The sequence below is a fragment of the Hoplias malabaricus genome, chromosome 2 (genome assembly GCF_029633855.1).
Source record: "Hoplias malabaricus isolate fHopMal1 chromosome 2, fHopMal1.hap1, whole genome shotgun sequence".
Classification (NCBI taxonomy): Eukaryota; Metazoa; Chordata; class Actinopteri; order Characiformes; family Erythrinidae; genus Hoplias; species Hoplias malabaricus.
The window spans coordinates 36,597,256-36,612,075 of record NC_089801.1 but is presented as its reverse complement, the minus strand read 5'-3'; the positions used below and the strand labels follow the sequence as shown (position 1 = coordinate 36,612,075).

General features: G+C 39.5%; 1 protein-coding gene across 1 annotated transcript in view; it reads left to right on the top strand.

Annotated features, from left to right (window-relative positions):
• Positions 1–5,192, top strand: part of LOC136676507 (golgin subfamily A member 6-like protein 25) — a 41,451-nt gene extending 36,259 nt beyond the window's left edge. Inside the window, exons 9-10 of the mRNA XM_066653593.1 lie at positions 1,697–2,195; positions 2,713–5,192. Of these exons, the coding sequence (XP_066509690.1) occupies positions 1,697–2,195; positions 2,713–4,019 (1,806 nt within the window). The 3' untranslated portion in view covers positions 4,020–5,192. The remainder of the gene's footprint in view (positions 1–1,696; positions 2,196–2,712) is intronic.
• The last annotated feature ends 9,628 nt before the right edge of the window (positions 5,193–14,820 follow it).

Genomic DNA, 14,820 nt, shown 5'->3' with positions numbered 1-14,820 from the left:
GACAGGACTGTGGCTCAGTTCAAAGTCTGTATTCAAATGAAAGTAAATGTTGCATTTCATTTGGAAATCAAGTTCACAGAGTCTGGAGGAAGAGTGGAGAGGCACACAATCCAAGCTGCCTGAGTCTGATGTGAAGTTTCCACAATCAGTGAAGGTTTGGGGAACCATGTCACCTGCTGGTGTTGTGCCACTATGTTATATCAAGTCCAAAGTCAGCACAGCCATCTACCAGAACATTTTAGAGCCCATGCTTACCTCTGCTGACAAGCTTTATGGAGAGGTCCACGCTGCCAAAAAAACAGTACCTGGTTTAATAACCACGGTATCACTGTGCTTGATTGGCCAGCAAACTCGCCTGACCTAAACACCATAGAAGATCTATGGGGTATTGTCAAGAGGAAGATGAGAGACACCAGGCCCAACAGTGCTGAAGACTGCTATCAAAGCAACCTGGCCACCTGCCACAGGCTGATCGCCTCCATGCTACGCCGTATTGATGCAGTAATTCTCATAAAAGGAGCCCCAACCAATTATTGATCATGTACTGTACATACTTTTCAGTAGGCCAAAATGTCTGTATTAAAAATCATTTTTTAAATTGCTCTTATATAATGTGAATCTGCCCCATCCCCAAGACTGGAATTTACATTAATGAATGTATGCTTGTATTATTTCTTATCTTGTGTCTCTGGTCCTGGTCCTGTTCCTGGAGGAATGGTGGAAAATTTCTGGTCTCTCTTTGTACTAGCCGAAGGGCCCACACTGAAGTATAGAGAAGGAGGGGAGGAGCTGGATCTGGGAACCTGTAAAAGAGAAAAAGTAAACAAGTTAAAAACTATTTACATATGTAAATACTCACCTGTGAAGCAGGAATAAGATGGGCATTTAAAATTTGTCAACGGTTGTATTGTTGTGCATGAATGTCCTCCTGCAGTTACATTTGTTACCCCTTAGCCAGAGTTGGGTTAGCCCAATTAGAAGAGGGGCGGGGCTAAGTTACTAAAAGGCGGGTGGTAGACCCACAGTGGGGGTAGTCAGGGTGTCTGAAACTTCAGTCTCCGACAAAGTAATTGGCTGCCATAGTCAGTGAAGGTGGAAGGGGGCTGTGGTACGGACAAATGATGTCTGTTTAGTCCTGTATAATACATGTTTCACTTTTTGAAATGAATTACTGAAATAAATTAACTTTTTGATGATATTCTAATTTACTGATATGCACCTGTATTTGCATAATTAACTGGTCCTGGTGGGCTACTGCCTGCACATTGTATAGATTCCTCTACTCCCAACAAACCTGATGCAACTCATGAGCTCATTAATGAACCTTTCCCAAGATGAAATGAGATTGTTTGAGAGATGAAAAAACCCATGACCAGGACTGAGAACCACTGGCTTAAACTGAAGATACTAAACAAAACAAAAAATATACAATGTGGCGAAACTCATGCACAAGCCATTTTATCATAATGATTTTTTGTTTGTTTGTTTATTGCACTGTATAATTTGATACCTATTTAAAGTATGAAGTTACATTTATTTAAGGAACAACAGAATAATTTGCTGTAAATTCTATACATACCTTAATCCTGATAATTTATTTACATTTCTGTGAAGATAGGTGAAATTTACATGTGTTTTTAATGTGTTTTTCACAGAAGCCAAACTTTTTAAAGACATAGAGAGTGTTTTAAAGCAGAGAAATGAAGAACGACTGGAAAAAGACAGACAATTGCAAATGACAGACAAACTTCTTAAAGAAACTAAAGAACAATTAGAACAAATGACCAAAGAGACTCAGCTACAGCTTCAGGAGAAAGACACAGAGCTGGAGAATGTGAGGAAACTGCTGAGAGAGAAAGAGTCTCTACTGGAGGACACAGTGAAAGAGGTGGACAGCTGTAAAAATCAACTGGAGACACAAAGAAAGGAGCTGCAGGAAAAGAGCAGCACACTCCAGAAGATGAAGATCCAACTGGAAGAACAGAAAACTGAAGTGAGTGAAAAAGACAAACAGCTTGAAGAGAAGGAGAGGATTGTAAGTGAGATACACACACAGCTAATGGAGAGAGAGGAGCAGGTTAAAGAGAAAGAGAGACTTCTAGAGGAGAGAAAAAAGCAGCTGCAGGAAAGAACACATCCTCCATCATCAGTTCCAGTCAGGAGGAGACACAGCAAGCAGGGGATTCATCCAGAGAGTAAGTAATTGAACTGGTCACTTAAAACACTTAATGCAATAAGTACATTTTTCATATTTATTTCACTATGAACGTTTTATCACACACTGACAAAGTTTACCAGATCAGAAAAGATGCGTGTAGTTCAGGAAATTAGGGAGCATTTAATATTACCATACAAATACAATATTGATTCTTACACTATATGTACAGTTATTTCTGTTATTGTTACACCCAGTTTCTTTTGCATATATTGCTGTAATAAAAGTTTTGACCTTATAAAATTTCAGCCACACAATTTTAGGTCTTTTTTTTCAGTACCAACATGAACTATCCACAAACTGTCTTTAAGAACATGTGTTCATTCTGGTTCTGTGCTTTCTCAGTCAGGGTAGAGACTCCAGGCCCAGCTCCACTCAGGAGGAGAAAGAGTACATTATACAGTTTCATGAAGTTTCTTATATACTTCTCCATGCAGAATACTGCATTCACTAACACTCAGTAATAAATGAACCCCTTCATTCTTGTTGATCTGCAGTGAGTGGAGAGTCTCCTCCAGAGTCTGGTGGTGTATCAGAGCTGAGGCTGGTTCTGCTGGGGAGGACTGGAAGTGGGAAGGGTGCAGCAAGAAACAGGCTCCTGGGCCGAGAGGAGAGGAGCAGGGCTGGAGCGTCTACAGTGAGGCAGCAGAGTGAGAGCAGACAGGGCCAGGTGGCTGGGAGGCAGGTGACTGTGGTGGACACTCCTGACTATTTCAGTCCTGGACTCTCTCTGGACGAGCTGAGACAGGACGTGGGACTCTGTGTCCGTCTGTCGGCCCCAGGACCCCACACCTTCCTCCTAGTCATACCAGTGAAGCAGACCTCAGGAGAGGAGAGAGACATGCTGCAGAAAATGGAGGAGATGTTTGGAGAGAGATGCTGGAGGAACACCATGATCCTCTTCACCGTCACTGATGAAGACCAAGAGAAGAAGCTTGAAGAGTTTGTCCAGTCAGGAAACCAGGAGGTCCAGAGCCTTGTGGAGAAATGTGGGAACGGGTTTCACTGTCTCAACATTAAAGAGAGTGGAGAGGGGTCTCAGGTCTCAGAGCTGCTGGAGGAGATCGAGAAGATGGTGGAAGGAAACAGAGAGAAGTTCTACAGCAGTGAGATCTACCTGGAGACAGAAGCTCAGATCAGAGCAATGGAGACAAAGATCATGAAACAAATGGAGGAAAAGAGGGTGAAAGAAGAGAGAGAAATTAAGGAAAAACATGAAAAAGAACTGCAGAACTCTCTGAGAAGGATAGAGGGAGCAGTACAAGAGCATGAAGGAGAGATAAAACAACTTAACAACCGAACAACTGACCTAGAGAGAAGAATGAAAGAAGAGAGGGATGAAGAGAAAAGGAGAGGACTGGAACGAGAGCTGGAGAGAGAGTTAGACCGAAGGACAGAAATGGAAGAAAAGGTGAAGAGACTGAAAGAGAAGAGAGAGAGGGACAGGTGTGAGATGGAGGAGAGACACAGACGGGAGATGGAGGAGATCATGGAGACGTATGAAGGAGAAGCCAGAGCTGAAGCAGAGAGAAACTTAATGAAGATCCTGCTGCCTGAACTCCAGAGGGACATTTTGGCTTCAAAGACAAAGATGCAGGAGGAGTTCAGCAGACAGATGGAGGAGAAGAACATGGAGCTGGAGAAACTGAGAGAGCATTACTCAGAGCTCAGGAAGACTCACTCACTTCTGGAGGAGGTCTATGAGAGAACTGTGAGAAGGAGCTCAGAGTCAGAGGGAGCTGCTCCAGCTGCAGAAGGGGAGTCTAAAGGAATCTCTCAGAGGTTTAAAGACCTGTTTCACTGATGAACAGAGTATGAAGTCTCCCTCGTGCAGAAAAGAGCTATTCTGTCCATTGTGATGATTATGGAGAGAGTGGAAAAGGAGGAAGAGTATGAACCCAGTACAGAGGAGCTCTGAAGGAGCAGTTGGTAAAATCACAGATGTGTGTAAAATGTGGTAGTCACTACTTAACAAGTGACTTCAGCAGCTTTAAGTGCAGCATTTTGGACACAGTACGTAAAATGTATAAAATGGGACACTGGAGTAGCTACACATGAGTTTATCATGACTATTGCCAAAACCAGCAAGAGGGATATAAAGTCTCCCAGCACTGGGCTGTGGAGAAATAGGTGTGCGTTCACTGAAGTGATGGAGCTCCATTCAAGTCAAGTGGTCTTCCAATGAAACAAGACATATTTCACTGAGTAAAATCACTTAAACAATCAAAAAACATCTAGAAAAGATTGGTTTTCTTTTAGTATTCAACAGTTTCTAATAAGGATAAATATTAGATGTATTTACTGGATGTGTACATTGTTACTGACTCTTCTTTCATGGCTGTAGTTTATTCATTACACACTGTCACCAGGTGAGTTCACAAACAACACACTACACACTCTCTGAAAAAGGCACTTCTCCAGAAGGAGAGGTGAATATTTAGAACATTTCATTATAGAACTGTGTAAAATTAAAGAACATAATATAAGTTCTGGAGTTGAAGTGGAGCGTGTGAAATCAACAACACTTTAAAATCTACAAATGTTATAGAATAAGATTACGTTCCTTGACTAAAGATACTGAATATGTATCCGTGAGGGTACCACCACAGAGACAGCACAAGGCACCACCAAAGTAACCGTTTTTCTGACAGTGTAGATGTGTTTAATGAACTGGTAAATCTGTTAATTTATTATAGAAAGAGAGGAGTGTTCTCTGTTCTAACATCACTGTGTGTTCACTGTGTAATAATTATATATTGGTTCAGATGAATATTGATTGTTGAGGGTCAGGGGCAGAGCAGACAGTTTTGTTATTAGAGCTCTGTAATAAAACCCTGTAAAGGACAATCTTCTTAGATCAGGACACTTCTCTTTCTGAGAAAAGATTCTTCTCAACTGCATCAGTTGTCGTCTGATTTTTTTTCATTTTCTGAAATGTTTTCAGATTTTTTACGTTTTATATTTGAACAAATCAATAAACGAGATCAAATATTTGTAATGTGACTTGTGTCTGAATTTCAGTTGAAATGATGTTTATTATTAAGAAAATAATGATAGTAATAATAATGATAAAGATCATGGTGGCAACAGTTAGATAAACTAATAATATTTACACAGAGATGTTTATGAGTTTGAAATAAATATAAGCCTATTTATTTTTGACATGGCCATTATATTTCATGGTGTTTGTCTGTACTAGAGACTGTTATCGTCATCACTCAGTGACATGGTTTTAAATTCTGTAAAATAAAGCTCAGTGTCAGTTTATAGCATTTTTGCTGTTCTGTAGGTTATTATTATATCTGTAAAGCACCTGCTTCTGCACTTTTAGGAGCTCATTTGTTTACATTAGAAATTGGCAACTAGATAATAAGTGTATATTGGGAATATTTTGATAAGATTGTCTTTCTGGACAATCAGTGTTCTGCAAGGTTTACACACCATGGTTTAGTCCCTACTCGGCTCGCTCTGAACCACGAGAGAACAGGGACTAAAAAAGAACCCAGTTCCAGGACCAGGACGAGATTTACCTGATGGAGAAACCTGATGGAGCAGAAAGATAGTGCAGCAATACCAGAATGGTGTTACCCAGCATAAAATAGCAAAGACTTTTAAGTTCATCATCAACCATGCATAACATCATGAAAAGAATTTTGGTGAGGTAAGGTGATCACGTTGTGTGATGGAAATTTGTTAATAGAAATGATTCATAATCAATAGAGATATTTTTAATCAGCAATGACCATGCATTCTTGTGTAACTGAAATTGTTTTATGCCTAATTCTGTGTGAAAAGGCAGACTTATGTGTGTGTGTGTTTCAAATAACAGCATATCGACACCTTCCGTTCAATCAACTCCTTTTGTCTCCAGACCACAGAGGGGAGATAACTGAGACCAAAGGGGTAGAGGGGGATGCACAGAGCACGTCTGGAAAGGTGTTAGAAATACAAAAAAGAGTAAAAAAACAAATGGCAAAAGACTTGGAGTCATGGGAGCAGGATACATTGAAAGGTGATTGAAATGTAAATGAGCAAACAGATGGTAACTTCAAAAGGAGTTCCATGTATAAGAGATGTTAGTTGAGAAATGGTCAGACAGAGAGGAACAGTGTTGCACGCAGCGTCCTCTCTCAGTTAATAAATTGTTCTTTTATTTAAAGCGGACTCAGAGACTCAGCTTTCTTATTTCTGTCCTAATTTTCCACCACAATGGTCTTCTTGACATTACTGACAGCTTGCATCTCTACTGTGTTCACAACACTTTTCTGCCACGACTAAAAGATGACCTATCCAGGTTTGCAGGTGGCTGGGATAACCATCCAATCTGAACTGAACAAAACATGACGCCAAATCAGCTGTGGCACCTTGGCCTCATGCAGAGTCCAATCAGAGAACCAGAAATGTCAGAGGTGATAAGGGGGTGAGGGTAAACAAAACAAAACAAAAAAAAAACTGCTTTTGTGATTATTAATGCTTACAAGTCAGTTATTACTGTGTTGTGCATATTTAGGGAATTCAGATTGATGCCATTGACTGGGAACATTCTGGATTAACTGTCCAAGGACCTAACCAAGGTGTTGTCTTGCCAGACATGGAATGTCCGTTGGATCCTGGGAGCCTTGAGCTGCTTACATTAGCTGTACAACCAGTTGCTTCATCAACTAACTTTGGCCATGATATCTATCTAACATGTCTGCGTCATGTTTTATATTTGTTGGAGAATCATTAAGGTATGTTTTGAAAAGCAGAGCACAGTGGTGGTTAGTGTGTTGCATATTCACTGTCCTATTAGATTTTCATATTTACATGGTCCCCCATTGTATATATTTTTGTTACATTTAGGAACACTTTTTTAACCTGTGGATATGTACAAATCCCATGCAAAATGTTATTGCTTTCTCTCTTTTCTTGTGTACAAACAGTGGGAAAGAAGTGACTTCAAAGAATGTATCCCAGGATTGTGCCTTTTCCAAGAACATGCTAGAGACAACCAGCACCACGCAAACCATTTTTGGTGCATGTTATAATATGGAAATCCCCAAACCAGACTCTGGCTTTCTAGGACCTCTGCTCTGGAATATAGTTAAAATAAGAGTACAAAGTTTAAAAAAAAAAACAAAAAAAAAACCCTTAGTGTAGAGGAAGACCCAGCTGACGTAACTCAGTTGTTCCAAACCCTGATATACATATTTCAGTTGTCTTTGCACCATAGAACCAGCTAATCAGCTCATTTAAATTGAGTGGAAGTAAGAGAGTTTGAGCACAAATAAAAATTGATGAAAACATTTTTGTTACTTTTTAGATGGATGTGAATTTTAAATTATAATTAAGTCACGGTGCACACTTTAGTCACTGCCTAAAATGTGTGACATCAAACTAGAGCTAAACCTTTTCTGACTTGAGACTTTTTTTAAAAACCATTACATGCAATACATTAATGCACATGGGGGGGGGGGGGCTACACGGGTGAGAGTTTGTGTTTTATTTTAGCTAAATAGCTAATAGCTAAATCTGCCATTTTCAGAATGGGTAAGCTTGTGAAAAATATTTAAACTGACCTTGCAAAAATAACTCATCTTTCAGAAAGGGCATTCTGCACTTTAAACAATGTTCTTCATGCGCTGGCAATTAAAAAAAGTAGTCGTTAAAACATTTAAGACAGACACCACTAATACACCCCACATAAAACTTATATCTAAATGAGCCCAAACCCAGTATGATGTGTACCAATGCATGACAGTAAATCATTTCTGAAAGATTCAAAGTCCTCATAATGTCCAGGAAGCTTGAGCACCTCAAAGCAGGTAGATGCTGTTGGGAGGCTACTTTTAACCATTTCAAAGGTGAGCTTTCTAGGTAGAACCTCACACCCTGTCCAGAACTTCAGCAGGCTTTTGACTTCAGCAGCTGATGCTGTGAATGGAACAAGTTTTTAAATCACTTGATGTTAATTTATGACCCGTGCCAATTTTTTAAATGATACCAGAGCCTTATCATAAGTGGACAGTTTCCCAAAAATTACCAGTTTCAATAAACTGTTGGAGGAATCCAGAAATGCGACATTTGGTAGCTAGTGGATCTTCAGAATCAGAATCGTCTTCCTCTCGTTGTCACGCCCTCATCTCGTCATGTCGTCTGTTTTCCCCGGCCATGTGCTCTTTTAGCACATGGCTATGTTTGTTTATGTTCTAGTCCCGCCTTTCTTCTGCCTCCTCGTCTGTGTCATTTGTTACCCTGCCCCCTTGTTATCTGTCTCAGGTGTGTCTCGTCTGTGTTTTGTATTTAAGTCCCCTTCCTGCACTTCCTGTTTGTTGGTCATTCGTTCTTTGTACTGTGTCAAGTCATCCGTGTTATCAAGTCTGTCTGTCTGTCTCTGCAAGTTCCTCTGTTATTGTTTTCCTTGTTGTCGTTTCATTTCTTCTGTCGTTTGGTTCATTAGTTTGTCTGTCCCGTTTGCCTTGTTTAGCTCCCCGTGACCCGTTTAGCCTGCTTGGCTCCCCGTTTCTTGTCCTTCTGTTAAAGTCTCTTTGTTTTGTTATTTTTTGTTATTAAAGTTTGTTGTGTTTTAGCGAGTGCGTCCGCCTCAGTCAGTCCGCCTCCTCGTGCCTGACACTCGTTCAGGCCAGCAAACAATCTGAAGGATAAACTACACAAAAAAAACTTTAAAATAAGTTCAGAATATCTCAAAAGATACATTTTTTAAAACTATTAACTGACTGATCATATTTTGATACTTTAAAAAACATTAAAAACTTAAACCACAGCAAAACAGTTTAGTTTAATTTTGAACATTAAATAGAGGAAAAACTTTGGACCAACCTCTGGGAAACACTCTAGTGATTCTCTTGGGAAAAGCAGAGGCACAGTGTCTTGGCATTGGGACAAAACAGCCCACACTGGGGTTTCCTTAAAGCCACGTCTCATTTGTTTGATTTGCCATGAGATTCGTCCAATTACCTCTTAAAATTATAAAGAGCAATACAGGTAAAATGTCAGTGTTATACAGCACAAAAAATGAATCCTGTATTAAACCATGCATATGTATGAGTGAAAATCCTACAGCATGAATGAGGATCTTTTCAAAAAGCCATCTCCTGTTTTTATCAGTTACACCAGGGAGATCCCAGGCATATGCCAAGTCCTGGACTCTCTTCTTTTCTTGCACTGAAAGTTCAAACTTCTCAAGCTTTAACACACAAAAAAAGAAAAAAGGTAAGATATGGCATGTTGACTGAATGACTGTAACAAACAAATGTTAACAATAGTACAATGAAATGACGATACACTGAGTCTCTGAAGGTTTAGCTTACAAGCCTGATTGTATCACGAATATCCAAGTCTGGACAGTCAATTAGCTGCACAGTTGCTGTGTCAGGATTTCCTCCCAGAAGGACATATACGAAAGCGGGGCTTAAACCAGACAGACGTGGCCTTCCATGTATGAATGAATGTCCTAAAATTCTCCCAGCCACAATAAACAAGTCACTGTCAACAAGAAAGTGGGAGGAAGATGGCACCAAATGATCTGTCTCTCCCTCGAAAAGTCTGGTGACCCCAGTGTCTTATCCTTTACTACAAAATGAGGATGAATTACCTAAGTTCACAGAAAACCCAGACTTCGGTCTGTTAATACAGGTTGAGAAAAAGAACCATGTAACACACTCCCCAACAGCACAATCACCTGTGAAAATGATTTCATTTTTTAACAAAACATGCATTCTTTAACAACTTATTCCTACTGTAAATGTAATGTACCTTCCAGTCTGCAGTTTAAAGGTCGAGCCCATTCCACATGAGTCTACTTGTAGAAGCTCTATCTCGTTCCTCTGGGGTGCTCCTCATATCCATGTGTAGATTCAAGGGTGCCTGTGTAGCATGATTGCATGTGTTGTGTCTCTCGAAACTGTGATATAGCTTTGATGGGGCTGGGATTGACTGCCACTCTATAGATTGGGAAATTGGGAAACACAAACACCCCATAATGACCAGTATAACATACACAAAATTAAGAGTACTTTTAATTTGTAATACAATTAAGAACCAGCCATCCAGAAGTTTGGAATTACAGCTGGGCAATATTTCTTCTGCAACTTCTGAATTATCAGCAGAAGTACATTAGCAAGAACAGAGCAAAAAATAAATAAATAAATAAATAAATAAATAAATAAATAAAGGGGGGAAATACATTGTTGCTATCAGAACAAAATCTTACATAACCAAAAAGGTAACAATTTGAAATCCATTAAAATGCAGAAATTACATTTCTTGTAATTTTTTACCATTCCTATTCCACTCCAATTTAATTTAGAAAATGTTGTATTTATGTGGAATTAGGCAAAATCAAGTAAGATTTACAAAAATGGAGATGCAGTTCTGATTAATAATTCTTTGAATACCTTTCACCGCATGAACTTGCATGTATTTCAATAGCCTCAGAAAGGAAATCTTTCAAGCATATTGGACAGGTCTGATGAATAGATGCTGAGAAAATAAAAGCACACAATTCACATTGTCACAACTGTGATTTCAGAACTATACAAAAAGCACTAACATTTGTTCTCATTTGGTTCATTAACATCACAGTCTACGTTGTCAGATGCTTCGACAACTGTGACTTCACATGACTTTACGCGTTCAGGACTTGGAGTGGGTACAATGTTTCACACTTTTTGGCATGCAGCTTTTGGCATGTTGCTGAATGCTTCAGAAGTAGGGGGCAATGGACTAGTGTCCAGCACTTCTTGAAGAGGAGTTATATAAAGGGGACCTTTACTAGCTGCTTTCAGAATTCTGCCAGTATAGCCACAATCATCTGGGGACACAAGAGAAAGCTTCCGATTACCCCATCCTCCTTAATAAAGAAGAAAAAATTAGTTATTGTCCTAAAGTTTTTCAATGGTCCTTTAGCAAAGAAAAAAAACCTCTTCTGTACAGAACTAAGAGAACCATTAAGAGAACGCTTTGCACGATTAGATGGTTCATTACATTGTGAAAGGGTTCTTTAGACTGATGGAGAGTGATGTCTATGGATTGATATGGAACCTTATTAAAAAGAGTTCTGCTATGGTTACAGTGTCTCTTCCAAAAGCTTTCACTGTCATCCATATATAATATTCTCTATCAGTCTGAAGAACCGTTTCCTGATGCAAAAATCACACAAAGTTCACACACAGTTCTATAAAGAACCATTTAAGGATAATCTTTTTAAGGGTGTAGGCAAGAAAATAAGTGTCTACATAAAACCAACATTAAATCTATACCTGATGCTTTGTAAGGAAGCCAGGAGACTAGGAAACCCCTCCCACTCCCTCCCCCACTGGGTTCAGTACAGTCCTGTACATATGAATTACACTGGGGGTGACCCAGGTGCAGAAAACCCCCAAACCCTAACTATTGTTCCTTTAATATAATGATTCAAATATTAGGTTTCTTTGGTAGCAATGCTAGGGTCTCCCTGTTTGGTAATTGGTAAATCATTCTTACAATTATTATAAATTGAACTAACTGCACATATATAAATACCAATAACAAAGATGTCTTTAGTTCATTATATGTGCTTACCTCCTCATGTGTTGCATCTTCATCAAGAGTGACAGTCCTTCTGCCTAAACCAGCCTGTAAATGCACCAACTGCTCTGAATCTTTTGGCGACTTCTCGTACATACTTGGTAAGAGATAGTAAGTGACACTTATTTTCTTAATTTTTTTTATGTGGAACTCCTGCCTGGAGTCCTCCTATACATCGTTGCTTGGCCTTCCCTTTGGAATAAATGGCTGGAAAGGCCCTGGAGAAGGAAGAAAGAAATAAAAATCAAATACATACCATCCATTATCTGTAACCGCTTATCCAATTTAGGGTCGCGGGGGGTCCAGAGCCTACCTGGAATCATCGGGCGCAAGGCGGGAATACACCCTGGAGGGGACGCCAGTCCTTCACAGGGCAACACAGACACACACACATTCACACTTACGGACACTTTCGAGTCACCAATCCACCTGCAACGTGTGTTTTTGGACTGTGGGAGGAAACCGGAGCACCCGGAGGAAACCCACGCTGACACGGGGAGAACACACCAACTTCTCACAGACAGTCACCCGGAGCAGGAATCGAACCCACAACCTCCAGGCTCCTGGAGCTGTGTCACTACCTGCTGCGTAAATCAAGCCATACATTAACATTTATGGATTAATTATATTTCAGAAATCACATTAAGAAATGAGCAACACATCTCCTTTACGTAAAAAAGGATCACTGCTTTGCAAACTGGAATCTGTTAATCAGTCTATTACTGTGTGAATATGTGCATTAAATATTTATGGCTAATGTGTGCAAACAGTCATACAGAGAATTCAGAAGTACATTACATATGTAATCTGAGAGCAGGATTTCACACTATTAAAATTTAAGTTTTTCCTTTTGGAATGTTCCTTGGTTCTTCTCCTACTGGACAGGCTTGATTTTGGCACAACAAAAAACGTTAAAAATAAATTCTGATTTATGAATTACCCCCTGGTGATCTTGTAAGAAGCTGTTAACACGGAGTCTTTAATCTGAGGAAAATTTTGAAACGTTGGTGGTAAGATAAATTATTTAGCTAGTAAACTACAAACACTATCCCATAAACGTTTCATTGTTGTGACATACAGCCTTAAGTAATAATAAATGATATTTAACTATTATCTTAAGACGTAATATTAAAATAAGAAATTTAAATGCAACATGTCCCGAGAAAAGCTGGCGCAAAAACATTTTTAAAATGACTATCAAAAACCATTTAGCCCTATGATTAGTACACAAACTTTCACATACTGAACTTCACTAAATTCAGTGAAACGGGACTAATTACATTCTGTAATGATATCACTTCTGTAATTCTGTGCTTAAAATAATCTCTCACGTCAGGTACTTCTGTTCCTTTATGAGTACTGCTACATTAATAGAATATTGCTCGATCAGGCGGTATAATAGGTGCTGTTCTCTCACAGTATAAATAAATTTCACAGGAATTTATTTGAATGATAACATGCCGTGCGACATCGTGTAGGAAAAGCGCAGATGTTAACAGGCTTGCCAGCTAACCGGTGCTCCGCCTGGCGTTCGTCGTAGAAAACATTATTTGACAACTTTCTGGGAGGTTTTTACAACGTTATTTATAAACATTCATTATCTGTAAACGCTTATCCAATTCAGGGTCGCAGTGGGTCCAGAGCCTACCTGGAATCATTGGGCGCAAGGCGGGAATACACCCTGGAGGGGGCGCCAGTCCTTCACAGGGCAACACACACACACAGACAATTTTAAGTCGCCAATCCACCTACCAACGTGTGTTTTTGGACTGTGGTAGAAACCGGAGCACCCGGAGGAAACCCATGCGGACACGGGGAGAACACACCAACTCCTCACAGACAGTCACCCAGAGCGAGAATTGAACCCACAACCTCAAGGCCCCTGGAGCTGTGTGACTGCGACACTACCTGCTGCACCACCATGCCTCCCCTTAATAAAAATTATTATTAATACAATTTATTATTACTAATAAAAATTATTGGTACCCACAAATATGCCTATTTATTAATCTTTTTTTTATTTATTAATAATACAACAAAGTAATTATACTTTCATGTTCATCAGTTTCTGTGTCTTAAATTCTAATATTGGTATTACCACTATGGTCTAATCACATGTGTACACTGAAAGTTGTTGTGTGTGAAGAAACTAATGTGATTTGGTCGTGTGTCATCTGCCTTGAAGCTGTCGTCTGTCACAGTAGTCTAAGCGCAATGGAGCTGGGATAAAACAAGTAAAGCAATGAGCAAATATCTTGTAACTAGAGTGAAGCCGGTTGTTTTTCTCAAGAAGACAAATATAAACTGAAAGTTCATGTAATTTTACTGAAACGACTAAATGATTTAATTTCACTTTTTTATGTATTTATTAACATCAACTTCAAAAAAGGATTTTGTAAAACAACAGGACAGATTTGAACTGCTTAACTGTGGGGGCTGTGCAGACAGTGATGCCGGAAGTCTGAAAGAGAAATATACATACAACCAGTGGTATGAAGCATTCTTTAAACATTTTATCTGTTTAGGTCAATGATTGGGCTGTTTATCCGGCCCTCTCAGTAATAAATAAACTGTCCTAAAACCGCATTCATTATTTTTTTTACCTGCAATGTCCTGCATTTAACTGAGGCCACTAGATGTCGTCCCAAACACTGCTGCCCTCTGCTAAAGCCGAGTCTGTTAGATCTACCTCCTGCAGTCACCGATCACGCCAGTGTTGTAACCACTCGGCTGGGTTTAGACGTCACACAAAAACTGTTAACTTTTGTTGAAAGTGCTGTTTTTAGTCTGGCATTTCACTTTTATTCGAAAATTCATAATTCATTCAATATGTTGAATCGTAAAGGTTTGAATGTGCTGATTCTGTTCGTCAGGGAGAGTGCAGCGGGAGGGAAAGGTAGGAAGGACACATTTACTGTTTCACATGTAATTAGTTCCCACTCCGCATAACCCCCACCTCTCGGCCTCCTGTCAGTTTTTAAATCCCAGTGTGGCCCTTTTTAGTTTAACCCTGGTTTTCGTCTATTTTTGTATATTTT